This window comes from Meriones unguiculatus, chromosome X, assembly GCF_030254825.1.
Source record: "Meriones unguiculatus strain TT.TT164.6M chromosome X, Bangor_MerUng_6.1, whole genome shotgun sequence".
Taxonomy (NCBI): Eukaryota; Metazoa; Chordata; class Mammalia; order Rodentia; family Muridae; genus Meriones; species Meriones unguiculatus.
In genome coordinates this window covers 140,623,827-140,647,326 of record NC_083369.1, presented here as the reverse complement: position 1 = coordinate 140,647,326, position 23,500 = coordinate 140,623,827, and the positions used below count along the sequence as shown (strand labels likewise).

The window sequence follows — 23,500 nt, the reverse complement described above, 5'->3', positions numbered from 1 at the left end:
TTAGACGCATCAGGCAAGAGTAGAAGTCTGATCTCTGATATTAGAAATAAATTGGGACTTTGTACCGATGTTCATTTAGGTGTCATCCACCCAAAGAGCATCAGACCCGACCAATACCTTTTTCTCAGAGGCGGGACCTGGGGTATCAACCCGCATGCAATCAGACATGCTCTTCTCTGGGTCCAAAGCGGCTGACCCTGAGTGCAGTGCTTAGCCTCGCATCCTGAGCATAACATTTTAGCTTTTTATGGTATCCAACCATGCTTGGGGAGAATGTCCTGCCTCAATGGCTGTAAAGACCTGAATGGTCATGGCTGCATCACACTGTTGTGAGACTCTAATCTTACATATATACCACAGGCAAACCAAGGAGACCAACACCAGAAGGCCTGCTAACGCTCCCATGCCCGCCCATTCCTTCAGATGATTCATGGCTGCAGCAATCCATGATGATAATCCTGTGGCTAGTCCTGCGTCCACTCTGGTAGAATTTACTGTGACAATGGCCGCTCTCAGCTGCTCCATCGTAGTATCGAATTCTCCAGTCCAATTACCTAAAATATAGCTCGACAATTGTTTAGACAGATTTGCAGCACAGGAAAAATTCTCATGTTATATGCTAGTGACTCAAAGTCCAGCATATTTTCCTTGACAGCCAAGTTGAGCGATTTGCCATAGGGTATCAATTTGCTCCTGCACGAGGTCAATCCTCTGATTGAACACCATCAAGCTTCCTTTTAGTTGAGCATTAATTCCTTTATGTACAACTAAGGCATGAGCTACATTGGCTAAATGATTATTCAGGGTCTGAGCAGTCTGCCCAGTATGACTCATGGCTAATGCCCCGGTGGTAGCTCCAATAGCCGCCAATGAGATGGTAGTAACAATGGTGGCTGTAGTTCCAAGATCCCTTTTCTGTCTGAAGAGAGTCATAGCGTGAGGGGCATCAACGGGCACAGGCACCCAGTGAGGCATGCGAGTAACCAGGGCATACCTAAATTCACTAGCATTCCAGCATTGGGCAAAAAAGCAAGTATCATTACCACAATTACTTGGCTCTATCTGGCTAATAATGAATAGAAATGGGGGATATAGACAAACAGGTGTGGGCTTATAGGAAATATTATGAGAAGCCTTAACCCCCTCGTTGAAACATCCTGCGTCAGTTCTAGAATTAGCAGTGGTGGTGTCCGAGGTCTGAGTAGGTTCAGGAGACCATTGCCCCCAGGGGCGAGACGTGCTCCATGCCAATTGACTAACTTCATGTTTTCCTCCACTTTTGAAAGTCATTTAAGGTTCTTAAATTATTTTTTCCCTTTTTTTTTAATTTTTCATCAATTACACTTTATTCATTCTGCATCCCCCCATAAGCCCCTCCCTCCTCCCCTCCCAGTCCCACCCTCCCTCCTCCCTCTGCTTTCATGTCACTCCCCAAGTCCACTGATAGGGGAGGTTCTCCTCTCCTTTCTGATCTTAGTCCATCAGTTCACATCAAAAGTGGCTGTATTGTCCTCTACTGTGGCCTGGTAAGGCTGCTTCCCCTCAGGAGGAGGTGACTAAAGAGCAGGCCAATCAGATTATGTCAGAGGCAGTCCCTCTTCACATTATTATGTAACCCAATTGGACTCTGAACTGCCCTGGGCTACATCTGTGCAGGGGTTCTGGGTTATCTCCATGAATAGTCCTTGGTTGGAGTATGAGTCTCTGGGAAGTTCCCTGTGTTCAAATTTTCTTGTTCTGTTGCTCTCCTTGTGGAGACCCTGTCCTCTCCAGCTCTTACTATTTCCCAGTTCTTACCTAAAATTCCGTTCACTCTGCCCAACAGTTGCCCATCAGGCTCAGCATCTGCTTTGATAGTCTGAAGGGCAGAGGCTTTCAGAGGCCCTCTGTGGTAGGTTCCTAGGTTGTTTCCTGTTTTCTTTTTCTTCTGATGTCCATCCTCTTTGCCTTTCCGGATGGGGATTGGACATTTTAGTTAGGGTCCTCTCCTTGCTTAGTTTCTTTAGATGCACAGGTTTTAGTGGGTTTGTCCTATGTTGTATGTCTATATGAGTGAGTATATACCATGTGTGTCTTTTTGCTTCTGGGACAACTCACTCAGGATGATCCTTTCCAGATCCCACCATTTACCTGCAAATTTCATGATTTCCTTATTTTTCATTGCTGAGTAATATTCCATTGTGTAGATGTACCACAATTTCTGCATCCGTTCTTCAGTTGAGGGGCATCTGGGTTGTTTCCAGCTTCTGGCTATTACAAATAAAGCTGCTACAAACATGGTTGAGCAAATGTCCTTTTTGTGTACTTGAGCCTCTTTTGGATATATGCCCAGGAGTGGTATGGCTGGATCTTGAGGAAGCGCTATTCCTAGTTGTCTGAGAAAGCGCCAGATTGATTTCCAGAGTGGTTGTACAAGTTTACATTCCCACCAGCAGTGGAGAAGGGTTCCTCTTTCTCCACAACCTCTCCAGCATGTGTTGTCACTTGAGTTTTTGATCTTGGCCATTCTCATGGGTGTAAGGTGAAATCTCAGGGTTGTTTTGATTTGCATTTCCCTAATGGCTAGTGAGGTTGAGCATTTCTTTAAGTGCTTCTCTGCCATTCGGTATTCCTCTACAGAGAATTCTCTGTTTAGCTCTGTTCCCCATTTTTTAAGTGGATTACTTGGTTTGCTGCTTTTCAGCTTCTTTAGTTCTTTATATATACTGGATATGAGTCCTCTGTCAGATAAAGGGTTGGTGAAGATTCTTTCCCAATCTGTAGGTGGTCGCTTTGTTTTGATGACGGTGTCCTTTACTTTACAGAAGCTTTTCAGTTTCATGAGGTCCCATTTATTGACTGTTGCTCTTAGAGCCTGTGCTGTTGGTGTTCTGTTCAGGAAGTTTTCCCCTGTACCAATGAGTTCTAGGGTATTTCCCACTTTTTTTTCAAGCCGATTTAATGTGTCTGGTTTTATGTTGAGGTCTTTGATCCACTTGGACTTCAGTTTTGTGCAGGGTGACAAGTATGGATCTATTTTCATTTTTCTACATGTAGACATCCAGTTAGACCAGCACCATTTGTTGAAGATGCTATCTTTTTTCCATTGTATGGTTTTGGCGTCTTTGTCAAAGATCAGGTGTCCATAAGTGTGTGGGTTTATTTCTGGGTCCTCTGTTCAGTTCCATTGATCCACCATTCTGTTTCTATGCCAGTACTATGCAGTTTTTAAAACTGTTGCTCTATAGTACAACTTAAGATCAGGGATGGTTTCTTTCCATTTTTTAAAAATTTTTATTAATTACACTTTATTCACTTTGTATCCCCCCATGGCCCCCTCCCTCCTCCCCTCCCAATCACACCCTCCCTCCCCCTTCTCCACACATGCCCCTCCCCAAGACCACTGATAGGGGAGGACTTCCTCTCCTTCTTTCTGATCCTAGTCTATCAGGTCTCATCAGGAATAGCTGCACTGTCTTACTCTGTGACCTGGTAAGGTTGCTCCCCATCAGGGGGAAGTGATCAAAGAGCAGGCCAGTCAGTTCATGTCAGAGACAGTCCCTGTTCCCATTACTATGAAACACATTTGGACACCAAACTGCCATGGGCAACATCTATGCAGGGTTCTAGGTTATCTCCATCAATGGTCCTTTTTGGAGGATCAGTCTCAGAAAAGACCCCTGTACCAGATTTTTTGGTTTTGTTGCTCTCCTTGTGGAGCTCTTGTCCTCTCCAGGTCTTATTATTTCCCATTTCTTTCATGAAATTCCCTGAACTCTGCCCAAAGGTTGGCCATAAGTCTCAGCATCTGCTTGGATACCCTGAAGGGTAGAGCCTTTCAGAGGCCCTCTGTGGCAGGCTACTATACTGTTCCCTGTGTTTTCTTCTTCTGATGTCCATATTCTTTACCTTTCTGTATGGGGTTTGAGCATTTAGCCAGAGTCCTCCTTCCTGATTAGTTTCTTTAGGTGTACAGATTTTAGTAGGTGTATCGTATATTATATATCTAATATCCACTTATGAGTAAGTATATACCCTGTGTGTCTTTTGGCTTCTGGGATACCTCACTCAGGATGATCTTTTCCAGTTCTCACCATTTACCTGCAAATTTCATCATTTCCTTGTTTTTTATTGCTGAGTAATACTCCATTGTATAGGTGTACCACAATATCTGTATCCATTCCTCAGTTAAGGGGCATCTGGGTTGTTTCCAGATTCTGGCTATTACAAATAAAGCTGCTGCAAACATGGTTGAGCAAATATCCTTATTGTATACTTGAGCATCTTTTGGATATATGCCTAGAAGTGATATAGCTGGATCTTGAGGAAGCACTATTCCTAATTTTCTGAGAAAGCACTGAATTGATTTCCAAAGTGTTTGTACAAGTTTACAATCCCACCAGCAGTGGAGGAGGGTTCCCCTTTCTCCACATCCTCTCCAGCATGTATTGTAACTTGAGTTTTTGATCTTAGCCATTCTGATGGGTGTAAGGTGAAATCTCAGGTTCGTTTTGATTTGCATTTCCCTGATGACTAAGGAGATTGAGCATTTCTTTAAGTGTTTTTCAGCCATTCGATATTCTTCTGTTGAGAATTCTCTGTTTAGATCTGGATTCCATTTTTAATTGGATTACTTGATAAGTTGCTGTTTAACTTCTTGAGTTCTTTATATATACTGGATATTAGCCCTCTGTCAGATATAGGGTTGGTGAAGATCCTTTCCCAGTCTGTAGGCAGTTGTTTTGTTCTGATAACAGTGTCCTTTGCTTTACAGAAGCTTTTCAGTTTCATGAGGTCCCATTTATTGATTGTTGCTCTTAGAGCCTGTGCTGTTGGTGTTCTGTTCAGGAAGTTGTCTCCTGTGCCAATGAATTCTAGGTTCTTCCCCACTTTTTCTTCTAAGTGATTTAATGTGTCTGGTTTTATTTTGAGGTCTTTTATCCACTTGGACTTTAGTTTTGTGCAGGGTGATAAGTGTGGATCTATTTGCATTTTTCTACATGTAGATATCCAGTTAGACCAGCACCATTTGTTGAGATGCTGTCTTTTTTTCCATTGTATGGTTTTGGCATCTTTATCAAAAATCAGGTGTCCATAAGTGTGTGGATTTATTTCAGGGTCTTCTATTCGATTCCATTGATCTACCAGTCGGTTTCTATGCCAGTACCATGAAGTTTTTAGTATTTTTGCTCTATGGTACAGCTTGAGATCAGGGATGGAGATGCCTCTAGAAGATCTTTTATTGTAGAGGATTGTTCTAGCAATTCTGGGTTTCTTGTTATTCCATATGAAGTGAGAATTTTTCCTTCAAGGTCTATAAAGAATTGTGTTGGTAATTCCATGGGAATTGCATGGAATCTGTAGATTGCTTTTGGTAAGATGGCCATTTTTACTATATTAATCCTGCCAAGCCATGAGCATGGGAGATCTTTCCATCTCCTGATATCTTCTTCTAATTCTTTCTTCAGAGACTTGAATTTTTTTTCATACAAGTCTTTGACTTGCTTGGTTAGGGACACACCAAGGTACTATATGTCCTGTGTTGCTCTTGTGAAGGGTGTTGTTTCCCTAATTTCTTTCTCAGTCCTTTTCTCTTTTATATACAGGAGGGCTACTGATTTTTTTTTTGAGTCAATTTTTTATCCAGCCACTTTGCTGAAGGTGTTTATCAGGTGTAAGAGTTCCCTGGTAGAATTTTGGGGGTCATTCAGGTATACTATCATATCATCTGCAGATAGTAATACTTTGACTTCTTCCCTTCTGATTTGTATCCCCTTGATCTCCTTTAATTGTCTTATTGCTCTAGCAAGGACTTGAAGAACTATGTTGAAGAGATATGGAGAAAGTGGGCAGCCTTGCCTTGTCCCTGATTTCAGTGGGATTGATTTAAGTTTCTCTCCATTGAGTTTGATATTGGCTATAGGCTTGCTGTATATTGTCTTTATTATGTTTAGGTATGTGCCTTGTATCCCAGATTTCTCCAGAATGAATGGATGTTGGAATTTGTCAAATGCTTTTTCAGCATCTAAGGAAATGATCATGTAGTTTTTCTCTTTCCCTTTGTTTATATGGTGGATCATATTGATGGATTTCCGTATATTGAACCACACCTGCATGCCTCGGATGAAGCCTACTTGGTCGTATTGGATGATATCTTTGATGTGCTCTTGTATTCAGTTTGCAAGCATTTTGTTGAGTATTTTTGCATAGATGTTCATAAGGGAGATTGGCCTGAAGTTCTCTTTCTTTGTTGGGTCTTTGTGAGGTTTAGGTACCAAGGTGATTGTGGCTTCATATAATGAGTTTGGTAATGTTTTTTCTGTTTCTATTTTGTGGAATAGTTTGAAGAGTATTGGTGTTAGCTCTTCTTTGAAAGTCTGGTAGAATTCTCCACTGAAACCATTTGGCCCTGGGCTTTTTTTTTTTTTTTTTTTTTTTTTTTTTTTTTTTTTTTTTTTTTTTTTTTTTGCATGGGAGACTTTTGATGACAGCTTCTACTTCCTTCGGGGATATAATACTATTTAATTGATTTACCTGGTCTTGATTCAGCTTTGGCAAGTGGAATCGATCAAGAAAATTGTCCAGTTCCTTTAGATTTTCAAATTTTGTGGCATATAGACTTTTGAAGTAAGACCTAATGATTGTTTGGATTTCTTCAGTGTCTGTCGTTATGTCCCCCTTTTCATTTCTTAACTTTGTTGGTTTGGATAGTGTCTCTCTGTCTTTTAGTTAGTTTGGCTAAGGATTTGTCTATCTTGTTGATTTTTCTCAAAGAACCAGCTCTTGGTTTCATTAATTCTTTGAATTGTTCTCTTTGTTTCTAGTTTATTGATTTCAGCCCTGAGTTTGATTATTGGCAGCTCTCTACTCCTCTTGGGTGTGTCTGTTTCTTTTCTTTTTTTCTGGTGCTTTCAGGTGAATTGTTAAGTTGCTTGTATGAGATGTTTCAAATTTCTTCTTGAAGACACTTAGAGCTATGAACTTTCCTCTTAGCACTGCTTTCATGGTGTCCCATAAGGTTGGGCATGTTTTGTGCCTTCATTTTCATTCTAGGAAGACTTTAATTTATTTCTTTATATCTTCTCTGACCCAGCTGTCATTCAGTAGCAACTTGTTCAGTTTCCATGTGTGTGTAGGCTCTTTGCTATTTCTGTTGTTGAGGTCCAGCTTTAGTCCATGGTGGTCAGATAGGATACAAGAGATTATTTCAATCTTCTTGTACCTGTTGAGGCTTGCTTTGTGACCAAGTATATATGGTCTATTTTTGAGAAGGTTCCATGAGGTGCTAAGAAGAAGGTAAATTCTTTGTGTTTGGGTGAAAGGTTCTGTAGATGTCTGTTAGGTCCATTTCATTCATGACCTCTGTTAGATTTATTGTATCTTTGTTTAATTTCTGTTTTGTTGACCTGTCCTTTGTTGAGAGTGGAGTGTTGAAGTCTCCCATTATTAATGTGTGGGGATCTTTGTGTGGTTTAAGTTTTATTAATGTTTCTTTTACAAATGTGGACGCCCTTGTATTTGGGGCATAGATGTTCAGGATTGTGATCTCTTCCTGGTGGAATCTTCCCTTGATGAGTATGAAGTTTCCTTCTCCATCCCTTTTGATTAATTTGGGTTGAAAGTCTATGTTATTAGATATTAGAATGGCTACTCCTACTTGCTTCTTGGGTCCATTTGCTTGGAAAACCATCTTCCAGTCCTTTACTCTCAGGTAATGTCTATCTTTGTGACTTAGGTGTGTTTCTTGTATGCAACAGAATTTTGGGTCTTGTTTAGGCTTCCATTCTGTTAGTCTGTGTCTTTTTATTGAAGAGTTGAGTCCATTGATGTTGAGAGAGATCTGTGTTCTCTTAGGGCCTGCATGATATCCGTTCAGGCCCTTCTGGCTTTGATAGTCTCTGTTGAGAAGTCAGGTGTGATTCTGATGGGTTTGCCATTATATGTTACTTGGCCTTTTCCCTTGCAACTTTTAGTATTTTTTTTTTAACTTTTAGTATTTTTTCTTTGTTCTGTATACTTACTGTTTTGATTATTATGTGGAGGGAGGATTATCTTTTCCAGTCTAATTTATTAGGTGTTCTGTAGGCCTCTTGTATGCTTATAGGCCTCCCCCTTAAGTTGGGGAAATCTTCTTCTATGATTTTGTTAAAAATATTTTCTGGGACTTGGAGGAGGAAATCTTCTTTTTCTTCTATTACTATTATTCTTAGGTTTTGTCTTTTTATGTTGTCTTGGATTTCTTGGATGGTTTGTATCAGGAATTTTTTAGATTTATTATTTTCTTTGACGGATATGTCAATTTCTTCCATTGAATCTTCCACACCTGCGATTCTTCCATCTCTTGTAGTCCGTTGGTTATGCTAGCCTCTGTAGTTCCTGCTTTCTTTCCTAGGTTCTCCCTCTCCATGATTTCTTCTGTTTGTGTTTTCATTAATTTTTCCAATTCTATCTTCAGATCTTGAGCCGTTTGGTTGATTTCCTTCACCAGTGTGACTGTATTTTCCTGTTTTTCCTTCAATTCCTTCACCTGTTTGTTTGAACATTCCTCTGTTTCTTTTATTTCTTTCAATTGTTTAATCATTTCCTCTCTGAAAACCACAAACTGTTTGGCTGCATCTTCCTATATTTCTTTATGAATGGCCATAATCTGTTTAACTATATATTCCTCTAATTCTTAATGCATTTCATTTGCTTCTTCCATTAACCTCTTCATAAGCATAGATCTAAGGCCATCTTCTTGAATTTCACTTATGTTAGGGTGTCCAGGCCTACTTGCCCCTGGGTATCTCTGTTCTGGGGATGCCACATTGCTTTGCCTTTTGTTGGTTTTATTTTTATGCTGGCCTCTACCCATCTGGCCGTCTCAGGTGTTGTCTGTTTATTTCTGGTGCCTGCTGTGTCCTGGGGCGGGGAGAATCCACTTGGCAGGGTTCTGAAGTAGATCTCCTCAGCTTTTTAGGTATGGTCAACTGAATCGTGATGCTTCTCAGGAATTGTCACAGTTGACCTCATGCATATGGACCTGTGTGGTAGCTGTGGTGTTCAAGAAGGCTCTCCTCCCATCGGGAGAAGTCCTGGAGATGGCTGCCCTGCTGATGGGTTTCTTGCTCTGACTTTAGTGAGCTGCAGCTGCTGTTCTTAAGGTGTATTTTTGGGGTGCAGCCCTCTTGAAGAACCAGGGAGTCCCTCAGTTTTGTCAGTTTAGCTAGGGATAACCCATCGAACCTTGGAGCAGTATCTGAGGGCTGCTCTAATGGTTCTCAGGTTTTTGTAGGTCTGAGGTTGCAGCTGTGTGCCCCTGTGCCCTAGCAGTAATCAATGGCAGGTGAGGAGGGCACTCATGCCTGCAGTAGAAGGCTAGAGCCTAGAGCCGGCATGAACCCAGAAAGTCTTCTGGAGCTGGGTGTCCTGAGCGTTGGACCTGATGATCCCTCTGCTGTGGAGTTTCCTCCCGGCAGGAACACCCAGACTGTGCTTCGGGGACTGCAATTCTTTTGGGGATGGTGAGTAGAACCCTCAGGCACATACATGCATGGCTCCGCCTTGCTGGCGATTGGGCACCTGGGTGTCTGCCTAAACTGTAACTTTTCCTGAGAACTTTTTGGGGGTATGGGGGAAGGGTTTCAGCTGAGTGCTCTGAGGTCAAACCTGCTGTTCACCTCTCTTTGGGTCACCCAACATAGAAACTCAGTCTCTGGAGCCCTGGGGTCCACAGTTCTATCTGGGGCAGTGAGCCAGGCGTGCAGGCAGGACTCTGTGCTGGCGCCTTCGTCCTTGACTCTGGGCTGGCTGCTGGACTTCTGCTGGACCTCCGGTCTTTTCCAGGGATTATCTGAGTGACCTGAGGTCAGTCCCAATTGTTTTCTGCACCGTGGGGTTTTGTCTCGACTGGAAATCCCAGTCTCTGATGTTATGGTGCTCACAGTTCAGTCTGGGACAGTGATCAGAGGAGCTGGCATGTGGCTCTGGGCTGGCAACCAAGCACCTGGTGGAACCTGGATCTCTTTTGTGGTTTAGCTGGGTGAGTTAAAGCTGATTGAATCTCCCACTGTGGGGTATCCTCTCACCTGGGAAACACAGGTCGCTGGTGTTTTAGAACCTAGAGTTCTGTCTGCTGGGCACTCTGCAGATCCTGCTGTGCTGCTGGTCAGAACGAGTGTCCTCCTGGTGCTGCCATCTCGGATCCCCTCTATGTTGTGAATTCTATACCACCACCTAGAGCAAGTGTCTGAGGACTGAGACAAGTGATATGGAGTACCTCCTAGAGAAAAGCTAATAGAGGCTATGAGGCTCCAAATAGAGCCAGGTGCAGGACAAAGCAATTATCCAATATTAGTTCATATTCACCACAATGCCATCTTCACTGGTTTTCTTCAGAGCCCAGCCTTTCGTAGAACTGACACACCCCCCTAAACACATAACACTTGTGATTTTCCTTTATCTGAAGTACTCGTGTGGTTCCCTATCTTTCTGTCTGCTGTTTCTTGTAAGCAGGTGCTTACCTGTGAATACAGTAGGGAATCAAATGGAGCTCCCAGGTTTCTACCATTGCTCTCCATTCTCCTGGTATGTGGGAAGGAGGGAATGTTGTGTCTTTGAAGTCCTGTGTGAGCCATTCTTTTTCAGGCAGCTTTTTCTTCAGCAGTACTTCTTAAACTGTTACGTAATTCATTGATGTCAGGTTCTGAACTCAGAGAAGACTTGGGTTCCAGCTTCAACAACCCCTTTCGTTTCTCTGAACTTCAGTCCTCTCCTGTGTAAAATGTGTAATAACAATAGATGGCACCTCCTTTGCCCAATCTTATGGAATTATGGAAGTCAAACGCATAGTACTTCATGGAAATTACAGGCCATCAAATACTGACCAGATATGGGCACCAGCCTCCAGCATACTTGCATGTGGATTGGATATAGTGACTCACTTCCAGTGAATGGAAAAGTCAGAAGTGATGGTGGCAGCAAAGTGTCCACTTCGTTCTCTCAGATGATTCTCACTGGCAGAAACCATATCTCAAGCAGTCCCCTGGGAGATGCCATGTGATAAGTTAGGAAGCTTTCTACTCTTCTCAGTCTGAATGAGGGAGCTTCAAAGTGGACCTAGCAGGTTTAGCCTAACATTTAAATTGTGCAGCACCAACCCTTACCTGGATTGCTCTGTTGGCTGCTTCTGGGTCCCTAACCCTTAATCTTGTGTGCGATCCCAATGACTTTTTTGGTTATGTTAAGGATAGAGCCCAGAGCCTTGCATATGCTAAGTGAACAGGTTACTACTGAGCTACAACCCATATACCAATACATTGTTTAAAGCTGCTAAATTTAGGAGTAATTTATTACACAGCAACAGATAGTATGGATGTCCTTACTGAGTCCCTTTAGAATGGCTGATATTCACTACGGTCTCATATAGAAAAAAATTCTACATTTAGCTTAAATAGATTATTTAAGTAGGTTTCAATTATGAAAAGTCTATACCAGTGTAGACAATTGTTTGATTAGGGACAGTTAACCATCACTGTTTGGTTTAGTAGTGTATTTGAGCTCTTCATAATGTAAATTGATTTTTATGTTCTTTTTACAAATTATTTTATTTTTGAGATTATAATAATACCATCCCTCCTTCCTTTACTTCCCTCCAAATCCTCCCATCTACCCCTCTCCTTGCTGTCTTTCAAATTCATGGTTTTGTTTCCACTAATTATTGTTACATGCATATATGTATATATGCATATATATATATATATATATATATATATTCCTGCTCAGCCTGTATAATGTTACCTATATGTGTGTTTTCCTCTTTTAAAAACACCTTTGTACATAAAGAATGAAGTTATATCTTTGTAGGAAAATAGATGAAACTAAAGATAGGTGTTAGTTTTTAAAAACTCTTTTATTTGAATTTCTTATATCTTTTTCTCCCTACTCCACCCCAATCCCTTCCATCACCCCAACACCAGGTAGGAAAGAAAAAGAGTTAGTGGGAGAGCGGTGCAGTTCTCCTAGCTGCTTCCTGCTGGTTAGGGTCACAGGGTTTCTTGGAGCCAGTCCAATTTCATTTCAGGAGATCTCCAACTTCTTGTCTCACAACAGCAACCAAGAACAGCAAGGAAAAAGCAGGAGCAGCCTTATTCTTTCTCCAGTCTCCATTCTCTGGGCTCTGGCATTTATTCTCTCTGCAGAGTCCTCATATTCAAACTCTCTGCAGCTGGCAAAGAGCTCCTCTCAGAGCCTGCATGAGGCAAATAGCCTGCTGCTGTGGACCATCTGAATCAGTCCCACATCTCACACCTGGGACCAAAACAAAAACATGTTTATATCCACAACAAGAGATCACCTTATACACAAAATAAGTCAGATTCAACAGAAGTGTGTATTTTCTTATGTTTGAGGATCTTTATCCTATATAGATTCATAAATCAGATCTAAATATTACAGACTACCTGGGGAAATAAATGGAAATAGGAAGAAGAGGGAGAAAAGGGTGTGAATATGCCCAAAGTATATGAAATAATTGTATGATTGTTTCTCTATGAAGCCAATCACTATGAACAATGAATATATATCAATAAGATATATATGCCTCTTGAGTATGTGAGCTGTGGTCCAGGTAGGAAAATATAAATCACCCCAGTTGTTTTCATAGAACATTTTCTGAGTACTGAAACTGAAAAGGCAGAAAGGAGACATTAGGAGACCTTCATAAGAGTGTGATTGCACAGATGGTAAGGTAGAATCAAAACTTTTTACCTAGGCTGGCCTAATTATCTCTGAGGGGCAAAAAGCTGCTTCTGGAAGTGTAGAGTGACCAAAAAGAAAAACAAAAAACCAAAACAACCGAACCCTGGATATTAGAGTCAACTGAGGGTCCACATCAAAGCCTGCTCACAAGAACAACAAGCATACAGGGCAGAGTAAGTCCTGCTCCACCCTTATAGTTGCAGAACCTAGTAGGAAGCTGCAGGCAAAGAGGAATGGGAGTATCATCTCCAGCATCACAGATCAGAACAAGATGAGAGCTTAATAAACAGTACACTAATAAATCATTCTGTACTTATAGATCCTTAGAAGGAGCATCCCATGCCAACACCACTCCCTGTATTAATCACAGCAACAACAGCCTGTAGGGGATATAACACCAAAAGTTTCCTTCCTGGGGCACGGGGATTTTCTCACAGGGCAAATGCACATGAGATGAGCCTCCATCTTGCCCAACTTTGCAACTGACTGTAGAGTTTCCCCCTTCATTTTGGCTCTGGAAGCCTAAACTTTATTTGTGCCCCGCTGACCTGTTTGTCTTCACCAATACTGACTAATATATAACTTCAAATTATTTGAAACTAACTTAATTTAAAAGTCAATTGCTTTTTGGTCTCACTAACTACATTTCAACAACATAGTCATATATAGCTAATGGATACTATGTCAGACTGCACAGAATACAGTCCCATTATTGCAGAACACTCTGTTGGTCACAGCTGTCCTAGAGTCTATAGAGGGTTGGAAGGCTGAGGATGAAGAATCAACATGAGTTTAACATCAGCCTGGACTATATAGTGACTTCCAGGCTAGTCTGGACGATGTAGTAAGACACCAGATAAATGGTGATGCCGGTCATAGTTCCTGTGAACCCAGTACTCTGGAGGTTAACCCAGGAAAATCAAGGAGAGTTCCATGTTAACCTGGACTACATAGTGAGATCTAGACTGGTCTGAACTACAGAGTAAGGCATTGTCTCCATTAATTAATTGATATTTTATAGGAAATGGAAATGGTAACATGATATTGGCTTTTCAAGAATGTAGTAGCTGCACTGATTAAAAACTCGGGAAACCTCCTTTACTTGTTAGACAAACCCTTTCATTGCTCTGGACATCAGTGTGGTAGTCATGCTTTGGCTAAGGTCATCTCTAAGCTTTCTGTTTTATTCTAAGCCTTTTTGCTAGTCCATAGTATCTCCTGATGTCATGTTCACATTCCACTTTCTTCTTCTCTCATGCCAGACTTAAGAAAAAAAAAAAAGATTTTATTCCCCAAACCCAAACCCTTTAATGGCCTCTCCAACCTTCCCCTCACCCTACGTCATTCCCTTCAATAGTCCTTTCACATTCCCGTTGCCATAGCCAGCTATCAGTTTCCCTGTGGCAAACTCTGGTGGCTCATGGCCCACAGGACTAAGTCCAAAGTCAGCCTTCAGAAAGGCTAGCCACCTTTTCGTCATCTTGCCCCAGACCAACCGTGAGTTGGATATACCCTGGATTCCATAGTTGAGCTTTGTTAAAGCTTTTCCCTTTGCCTTGATTTCCTTTGTCCTTTTGTCTACCTCCTTGATCTTTACAGCAAAACTTACTTCAATGACAGTATCAGCTGCTGTCCTTTTGGATGATGTAGGCCATGCTTTACCCAGGCTGCTTCCTATTAATAGCTGATTCTGGCAAAGGTAGAACTCAGCCAGTATGCAAATTCTGACCAGGAGCTCCCTGATAGCTCTCTTCCAGCAGTGGCTTTTGTGATACCTCCTACCTGATTCTTGCCACCACGCACGCTCCCCTCCCCCCGCCCCCAATGTGCCCTGTACAGATGGATGCTCTTGTCTTGGCATTTGCTTGTCAGAGAAAAAAATGACACATTGATAATTGCCCTGATTCAGACAAAGTCTAATCAAGCATTTATTCATCAACATGTGTCTCCTTGTAGGTGCTGGGATTCAGACCTGGGACAAGTGGTTGAGGTGGCTATTTAATATAGCAAAGTGGACTTGACCTCCAGGTTCTTCCAGCATAGCCCTCCCTACCCTCTACACTGAACTTCAACCCAGGACCTGGGCTTCCTCTTCACTACATAAACCAGACATTTTAGCATGCTCTCTCTTTTTTCTTTCTCTCTTTCTTACTTTGCTCTTTCTCTTCTCCCTCTTCTCTTCTCCTTTCTCCATCATCTCTCTCTACTCTCTCTCTGCATGTGTGCTTTCTCTCTGCCCTTGCACCTTGCTTTTCTGTCTGCAGGCTTCCCTGACCCCCTCCTGTGAGATCAGCGAAACCACCTGAGAGCTGCCCCCAATAAACCCACCTTTACATACTTTAATTTGGCTTGAATTGGCTCATTTCATCGCTGGAGAGTACCTATCAGTAGGTACCTCTTTTATAGCACTGCATTTTGGTTGGGAACCAAGCCTTTAATAACTGAGCCACCTCTCTGTCTAACACTGCATTTTACAATCACTATTCCCACCAAAATCACCACCATTGTGCCCTCTTCTCTACCATGTTAACTCTTTCTGATTAGTTCATTTCTCCTATTCTAGTTTCCCTGTTCTTGGCATGCATTAGCATGTTGAGTTGTGCTAAGTTGTCTTTTTGAGGGACTAAATAATCCTCTTTCAATCTGAATCATGTTAAAGGAAAGCATATTTCATGTCACTGGCACACTGGCAAAAAAAAAAAAAAAAAGATGAAACCAAATGGTTTACCAAAAAGCCCGATCTACCATTGCTGAAGCAGTTAAATCCATACACTTATATATGTATATTAAGCAATATGGTGCCCCCAAGTCTTTGTTCACTTGTTTTTTTACATAGGGACTCTGCAGTACATGGCACCTGAGATTATTGATCAAGGACCTCGAGGGTATGGTGCTCCAGCTGATATCTGGTCCTTGGGCTGTACCATCATTGAGATGGCAACCAGCAGGCCTCCGTTCCATGAGCTTGGTGAGCCACAAGCAGCCATGTTTAAGGTAAAATAATTTGTTCATTTAGGTGGTTTGGATGATGGTGAAAAACTCCCCAGATGTGAAACACAGGATTTTGTCACTGGCATCTGGCCCTGGCAGAAGTTTCTCACAGCTTGCCTGCCTTGCATCAGCTTCCCAGACAGTTCCAAGGCCAAGATATAAAGTCAAAAGTCTTCTGACCTTTTAGTCCCAAGAGAACCCTGAATGTAAGGGCTGAAAGACAGGAACTACTTCCCCTCAGCACATCAATGACTCTAAAGGATCAATTTGGCGTCATTGAAGACCATATCTCAGCTTCCACCACAGGTTTTAGAATCTAGAGCATCTGGCGCTAAGGAACCATTCTGTGTACTTTCTGGGCTGTTGAACTCTTACTTTGCTCAGAAAGCATAGCTGCTAGCCATGAGCTGAATTCATCACAGGGTAAAAGTAACTTTCCTAGTCCTCTTCCTGTCTCCTGCTTCTGTTGAGCTAATATGCTACACAAACTCTTTGGAAATGTATTGGCTTTTATGGGGGAAGTCAGTTTTTACTGCAAAAAAAAAATAGTGAAAACACTTTTAGTGATTCACTTAGGCTTGTCATGCATTACTCCTGTAATCCCAGCATTAGCCATAGGAAGACCAGGAGTTCAAAGCTATCCTCAGCTACATGCTATGTTTGAGGCCAGCCCGGGACACTGAGACCCTTTCTTACACCCACCCCCAGCCATGCACTTGCAAGATGCCAGGTGCTACCCACTTGGCCCTTTTCATTTTAAGAGCCAGAGAGGAACTGCCTCTTCCCACTTTAGACTCAGGTCCTGAGTTTTTAATCTTTCTGTATTCTGATGCTGGTGGGCACTCCATTGCTCAGGTGAGGGGTGCTACAAATAATGCCCTGCATTTCAAATCCTCCTGATTGGATTCTATGCAGCATCTAATATCCTCATAACTCTTGAGGCTGTTCTTTTTTTTTGTTTGTTTTGTTTTGTTTTGTTTTGTTTTGTTTTGTTTTGAAGCTATGAGGAGTGGCATCCTGAGAATGGAACGTGTCGCTTGGTCAAAGGCTTTGCAGAGATAAAATCAGAATGCTCTGCCATTTCAAAGCTCAGAGTAGAGCAAGAGAGTCAAAACCAGCCCCCAGGACAACCAAGGAGTGGGCAGTGAGCACGGATATGAAAGACAGAATGGCTTTTATCTCTGGGTTGAACGGTGGACTTGGGAAAGGCACAGGCAGGCAGTGGGAGTTTGGATGACAGCTCCTTAAAAGGCTAAAAAGCAAACTCTAATGAGAACAATTATGTAGGAAGTCGTTTTACAGGAGTCTTCACAGAAGATTCCTATGACATGATGATGAGACATGACATATGGAGACTGACTCTTGCTCCACTGTAGGTCACAGGGCCCTCCCTTAGCAGGTCAGGAAGAAGAACTGAAGCTACCTTGATCTTGCAAGTCATAATTGGAAAGCACTTATTCCTCCCTCAGCCAGCGCCTTAGCCAGCCGGGAAGGACATCTTATCTGTAAGATGGACAATTTGCTTATCTATAAAGTGGCATCCTCAGGCTGTGCTTGCTTGTGTCTTAGAGCTGGAGGCTAAGAATCTGGGCTACGGAGGTAAAAGATATAGAGAACTGTATGTCTGTTAGAGTTTTTTTGTCGCCCCTCCCCCGATTTTGCTTGTTTAAATTTTACTTATTTACTTATTTATTTACTTACTTATATTACAATTTATTGACTTTGTATCCCTACTATAGCCTCCTCCTTCATCTCTTCCCAGTCCCACCCAACCTCCCTCTTCTCCTCCCAGGCTCCTTGCCTAGTCCACTGATAGGGGAGGCCCTCCTCCCCTTCCTTCTGACCATAGCCTATCAGGTCTCATCAGGGCTGGCTGCATTGTCTTCCTCTGTGGCCTGGTAAGGCTGCTCCCCCCTCAGGAGTTGGTGATCAAAGAGCCAGCCACTGAGTTCATGTCAGAAACAGCGTCTGTTCCTATTACTAGGGAACCCACTTGGAGACTGAGCAGCCCATGGGATTCATCTGAGCAGGGATCTAGGTCCTCTCTATTCATGGTCCTTAGTTGGAGTATCTGTCTCTGCAGGCCTCCATGGGCCCAGATTTTTTTGTTCTGTTGGTCTCCTTGTGGAGCTTCTGTCTCCTCCAGGTCTGTCTCCCCCTTCTTCCATAAGATTCCCTGTATTCTGCCCAAAGTTTAGCTATGAGTCTCAACATCTCCTTCAATACCCTAATGGGTAGAGTAAAGTAGGTGTAGTGAGATAGGGAGAGCAATGTGTCTCTTGGAGTTGTTTGTTTCTCCCCCTCCCCCATATTTTTGTTTGGTTGGTTTGGTTTGGTTTGATTTTTTGAGACAGAGTTTATCTGCGTAGCCTTGGCTATCCTGAATTTGCTTTGTATACCAGACTGTCCTTGAATTCACATTCATCCACCTGCCTCTGCTTCCCTGAGTGCTGAGATTACAGATGTGTGCCACCGTGTCCAGCTTCTTTTAGAGTCTTTCTCTGGGAAGATAGTACCATCTCTGAAACCTTTGAATATTCTCAGCTGGAGGCTTTCCTACCCAGAAATGACCACCATCTACAGCAGCAGTTCTCAACCTGTGGGTCCTTACCTGCATAGGGATCCCATATTAGATATCCTTTATATCAGGTATTCACATTATGATTGATGACAGTAGCAAAATGACAGCATGAAGTAGCAATGACAATAACTTTGTGGTTGGGAGTCACCACAACCTGAGGAACTGTGTGAAAGGAGCACAGCATTAGGAAGGTTGAGAACCACTGCTCTAGAAGCGTAAAACAAAGTTGTTCCTCACAGTTCTGAGTTGGCTATTGGTCTTTTGGTGTTCTTCCCTGGGTTTACTCATGGTGCATCCAACTGGTAGCCTGTGCTGGGCCAGGATCTTCTGACAGGGCTCTCCTGCATGGCTGAGGGAAAAGTAGGGAGGGATCAGCCACTCTTCTCACATGGCTGTCTAATCCTGGTTCCCTTTTCATCTTATGGAGGTATCCAGACTCCCAAGAGCAAAGTCTAGCAAGCTTTTTTTTTTAGGCCTAGGTCCTGAAATCCTCACAATATTGCTTCCCCCAACAATTTCCTGGTATAAGTGACAAGGAACTCATTAAGACTTCAGGGAAGGGGAAGTAGACTCCATCTGTAGCTGGGAGGAGTAGAAACATGATGTGGCAAAGGGGCATAAATGTCACCGAGATGACATCATGAGATGACAGCTTCTATTGAAATTCCTTGCACCTGAAGTCACCCAAGGCTGACATTGGTAACTGTCCCTTCGATGCAGGTAGGGATGTTTAAGATCCATCCTGAAATTCCAGAAACCCTTTCAGCCGAGGCCAGAGCCTTCATCTTATCTTGCTTTGAGCCTGACCCACACAAACGGGTCACTGCTGCTGATCTGCTTCAAGAACGGTTCTTAAGGCAGGTGAACAAAGGCAAGAAGAACAGAATTGCTCTCAAGCCTTCAGGTAAGGCCTACCTTGACAGCTGGGGGAAACCCTGGGCTTGAGCTTATCTCATGCTCAGAGAAAGAAATTGGATCCCTGGAGTACCAAGCTTCCCATGCTGGGCATATTTATGTGAAGAATAGTAAGAGTCCTGGAGGTTTGAAGAGTATACAAACTTAGCCAATTGTCCATCTATATTTTCTGACAAACAAAGGAAGCCTTATGGATCACTGTAATGTCCTTCCTGTATTTAAAGTACTTTTTTGAGGAATGTGAAGAGAAGGAAGGCAAAAGGTCCCCTATCTGGGGTTTTGTACCTTTCCCACATATAGAGCCTGGTGCTTCGTTTTTGAAGTCTGGCCGGTCATCATGTATTGATACTGACCTTGCTAAAAGGGCACATTGGGGAAGTCTGCCTGTGGTTGCTGTCCTGTAGGCTACAACAATCCTACATGACACTTTTACATGTAGTTAAGCCTTGTCCGTGAACTAAGACTGGTCTCTAAAAAGAAAACAGTTTGTGCTCTTTCCATTGGGTGGGTGGGTCAGAGGCTATGGCAGTGGGGCTCACCAAATTGCTACAGTAAAACCTAGCCCTGTTGTGAGGTCCACCCCAAGCTTACATTTTCACTAAGATCCTTCCTTCAGAGATTGGACCAGCAGAGCAGTCCAGGATTAGCAAAGCCCTTGTGTGGGAGCCTGGCCGCTCTCTGGCTGTTTCTCCACAGAGGGTGTCCGGAGTGGCACTGGCGCTCTGGCCCTGCCCTCATCAGGTGAGCTTATGGGCAGCAGCAGCAGTGAGCATGGCTCCGTCTCCCCAGACTCGCATGCCCAGCCAGATGCATTCTTTGAGAAGGTCCAGGTGCCCAAGCATCAGCTCAGCCAGCTTCTCAGGTACTATCAGTGTCCCTTGTCCCTCAGTGGTGGTCCTCTGCAGGGTGCTGGTTGTTCCTAAGTAGTAGAATACCTGCTGGGTCACAGAAAGGGTTTTTGCAGAGGAGCAGGGTGGCCAAGGAGGTACTTCTTCACCCAGTGTCACTTTTCTGTCCTTTCTTTTCTGTGGTTGTACCTATTCTTCCTCTCTTCCCCTCCACACTTCCCCTTTCTTGTTTCCTCTTCTCCTCACCCTCTCTGCCTCCCTGTCCTCTCTCTCTTCTCTTCCTTTCCCTTTCCCCTTCCTTTTGGCCCCTTTTCTCTTTGTTTCCCTCCCCCAAGATACCATGGAGGGAGTCAAGAAGGGGAGCGGGGATAGCATACATTTTTCCCACCAGCCTTCTTCTACAAGTTCCTTTCCTGGAGTCTCCAGGGCAGAACATGCTCTCCTTCCCAGACATATAGGAATTTTTGAATGTGTTTCTCCGCAGTGTTCCAGATGAAAGCTCAGCCATAGATGACCAAAGCACAGCCATATCCCCAGAGGAGAAGGACACTGGTCTCTTTCTATTGTTCAAGAACAGTGAGTGCAGAGCCATCCTGTACAGAATCCTCTGGGAGGAACAGGACCAAGTGGCTTCCAATTTGCAGGAGTGTGTGGTCCAGGTACAGGCCAAGAACGGCATCCAATAACCCTGCCTGCTCTGCCTCATCCAGGTCTCCAACAGGATGTCCTGTACCCTGGCACATTCTCATAGTTTTAATGATGACTGTACCCCTTCCTTTCCTGACAAAAGAAAACACAAAGAAAAATGCTCCTGAAAGGGGAATTTTCCGCCCACTGCAGTGCTTCTGGGCATTGGTAGGCTGGTGCTGCCCCCTGGTGGGAAACAAGCCAGGTGGCATCTGAAAGCCCTGGGAGGCTTAGCGTTCCCTTGGTCTCCTTTCTCACCGCATAGAAATCACCCTGAAGCAATGATTCTCAATCTGTGAGTCACGGCCCCTTTGGAGCCGCATATCAGATCTCCTGAATATCAGATATTTGCCTTGTGATTCATAATGCAACAACAAAATGACAGTTATGAAGTAGCAACGAAAATAATCGTAAGGTCTCTACATGAGGAACTATATTAAAGGGTTGCAGCATTAGGAAGGTTGAGAACCACTGTCCTAGAACAGCCACTGTAGGGAGAATGGTTATGGAAGAAAGCAAAGTTTTAACTAGGTCACAGTAGTATCAAAGTAATATTTCTCCTCTTATTATGGATGGGAAGGTACTTTGAAGAGAAGACATTGCCCTGCTATGAATGCTACCTTCCAAGTCCCCTGTAGAGTGGTCAAACAGGAAAACAGAACTGTTCCAGCTGGCTTAGTACTGAGGTTTTGTCTACTACCTACCAGAGAGGCTCCCCCAAGACTGACAGGAAGGTTATGAATGGAATTCAGAAAGAGACCTTTACGCAGAAGTACGCACATTCCATTAGCAAATGAAGTACCTACTTTCCCATGATGCATTTGGAAATCACTCCCCTCTGACTCAAATTAAAATGATTTATGTACATGTATGTCACTTGTTAGAGTTCGGAAGAGTTGCTTCTCTCAGTTGGCCACATCAAACAGATAATTGGAACCCTAAGGGACTTCATCCGCTCCCCAGAGCCCAGGGTGATGGCAGCCACAATAGCAAAACTAAAGTTGGACCTGGACTTTGACAGCTTATCCATCAGCCAGATTCACCTGATTCTGTTTGGATTCCAGGATGCTGTAAGTGTTCTTTGGGGCCCTGGAGAACATGATAGCCAAACCACAGTTAACTTACCCTGTTCTTCTGTTGCACCCATTCCTTCTCATTTGTTCACAACCCGAATCTCATATCTCAGCAGCTCTTTGAAAACCATTAGGCACATAGTAGAGAAAGCATCACTTTGTGAAGTGGGCCAATTGCATTTGACCAGAGAGAGCAGGTATAGGTATGGGGAGATAGCATTTGCCAGCACAGCGCATATGCTTCTGTGCCTGCCCAGATGTGTGTTCCTCAAATACCAAAGCCAGGTCATGTTTGTCTTGTCACGTGCTCCCAATACAGTCTGTCATGTCATTGATATTCAATAAATGCTCCTTAAATAAACAACCAAGAGGCCCAATGACATTGATCCCACTGTGATAGTCATCATTTAGAATCCATTGTGACTTAGGTTCCGCCGACAGAGATCATTCCGCCCTCAGAAGAATGAACCAAGCCGAAACCAGAGCAGCATAACAGTTCATCTCAGAGGGAATAGAACCATCACAATTAGTGTTTCATAAAAGCTCAACAGAATAGACATACTGATTTTTGTGGGTTTTTATTTTTTTTTTTAGGTCAAAAGAATTCTAAGGAACCACTTAATTAGTCCCCACTGGATGTTTGCAATGGACAACATCATTCGCAGAGCTGTGCAGGCTGCAGTTACCATTCTCATCCCTGGTAAGAGCCTCATGGAGGGGACAGGAGCCCCACAAGGAGACAAACAAAGCTAAAAAACAGAGCCCATTGGGTTCTGCAGAGACTGATGCACCAACCAAGGACTATGCACGGAGGGGACCTAGACCCTCTGCTCAGATGTAGCCCATAGGCAGCTCAGTCTCCATGTGGATCCCTGAATAAGGCCTCTCTCATGAACTCGGTTGCCTGCTCTTTGATCACTTGCCCCTGGCAATGTGGCCTTAGGGTCACAGAGGAAGAGGATCCAGGCAGTCCTGATGAGACTTCACAAGCTATGGGCAGATGGCAAAGGAGGAGAACTCCCTCTTTCAGTGGACTAGGGAAAGGGAATAGGAAGAGGGAGAGAGGGTAGAACTGGGAGGAGTTGAGGGATGGGGCATCAATGATATATAATAAATAAATTGTGAAAACAGAAAGATCAGATTCAAGCTGTCAAAGACTAGTAGTATTCTAGTGCCCAGCAGCTGTTGCTTTTTTCTGTTTCCATTTTGATTTTATACTTCCTTGCAGTTAAGTAAATGATGCCATAGATCTTTCTGGGACGAAAAGTCTGTGATAACATCTCATGGTGCCCTTTACTTACCTCCTGGGCATCATGAAGGTAACAGTAAGATTATACTTTTGATCTTAACAGGGAGTCAGTGTTAGAAGGCAGGGATCCTTCTACAACCTCACACACCTTCCTCAGTGTACATGCTCACTCATGCTTATCAACATGGCTGTTTCTTCTCTTAGAATCATTCTACAATGGCTGTCCTACAGATCTTGCTGTATGTGTATACATGCCCATGCATGTTCATTCTGGTGAACAAACTCAGGCTCTTAAGTGTTCTGAAGCACATGCTGTACCTTTGAGCTATGTGTTCCCAGCCCAGTCTGAGGCTTCCTTTTGGAAATGTTATCATAAGCATAACGCTCTGGCTGAAGATGGCAGGCTTTTAGAATTGTTGCCCTCTCTCCACACTGGGCC

The 23,500-nt window shown here is 43.2% G+C and overlaps 1 protein-coding gene across 1 annotated transcript in view; it reads left to right on the top strand.

Moving 5' to 3' along the window:
- Map3k15 (mitogen-activated protein kinase kinase kinase 15) overlaps positions 1-23,500 on the top strand; it is a 145,434-nt gene that overhangs the window by 117,711 nt on the left and 4,223 nt on the right. The window contains exons 19-24 of the mRNA XM_060375090.1: positions 15,554-15,711; positions 19,010-19,193; positions 19,901-20,066; positions 20,537-20,711; positions 21,624-21,809; positions 22,407-22,512. Coding sequence (XP_060231073.1) covers positions 15,554-15,711; positions 19,010-19,193; positions 19,901-20,066; positions 20,537-20,711; positions 21,624-21,809; positions 22,407-22,512 — 975 coding nt within the window. The remainder of the gene's footprint in view (positions 1-15,553; positions 15,712-19,009; positions 19,194-19,900; positions 20,067-20,536; positions 20,712-21,623; positions 21,810-22,406; positions 22,513-23,500) is intronic.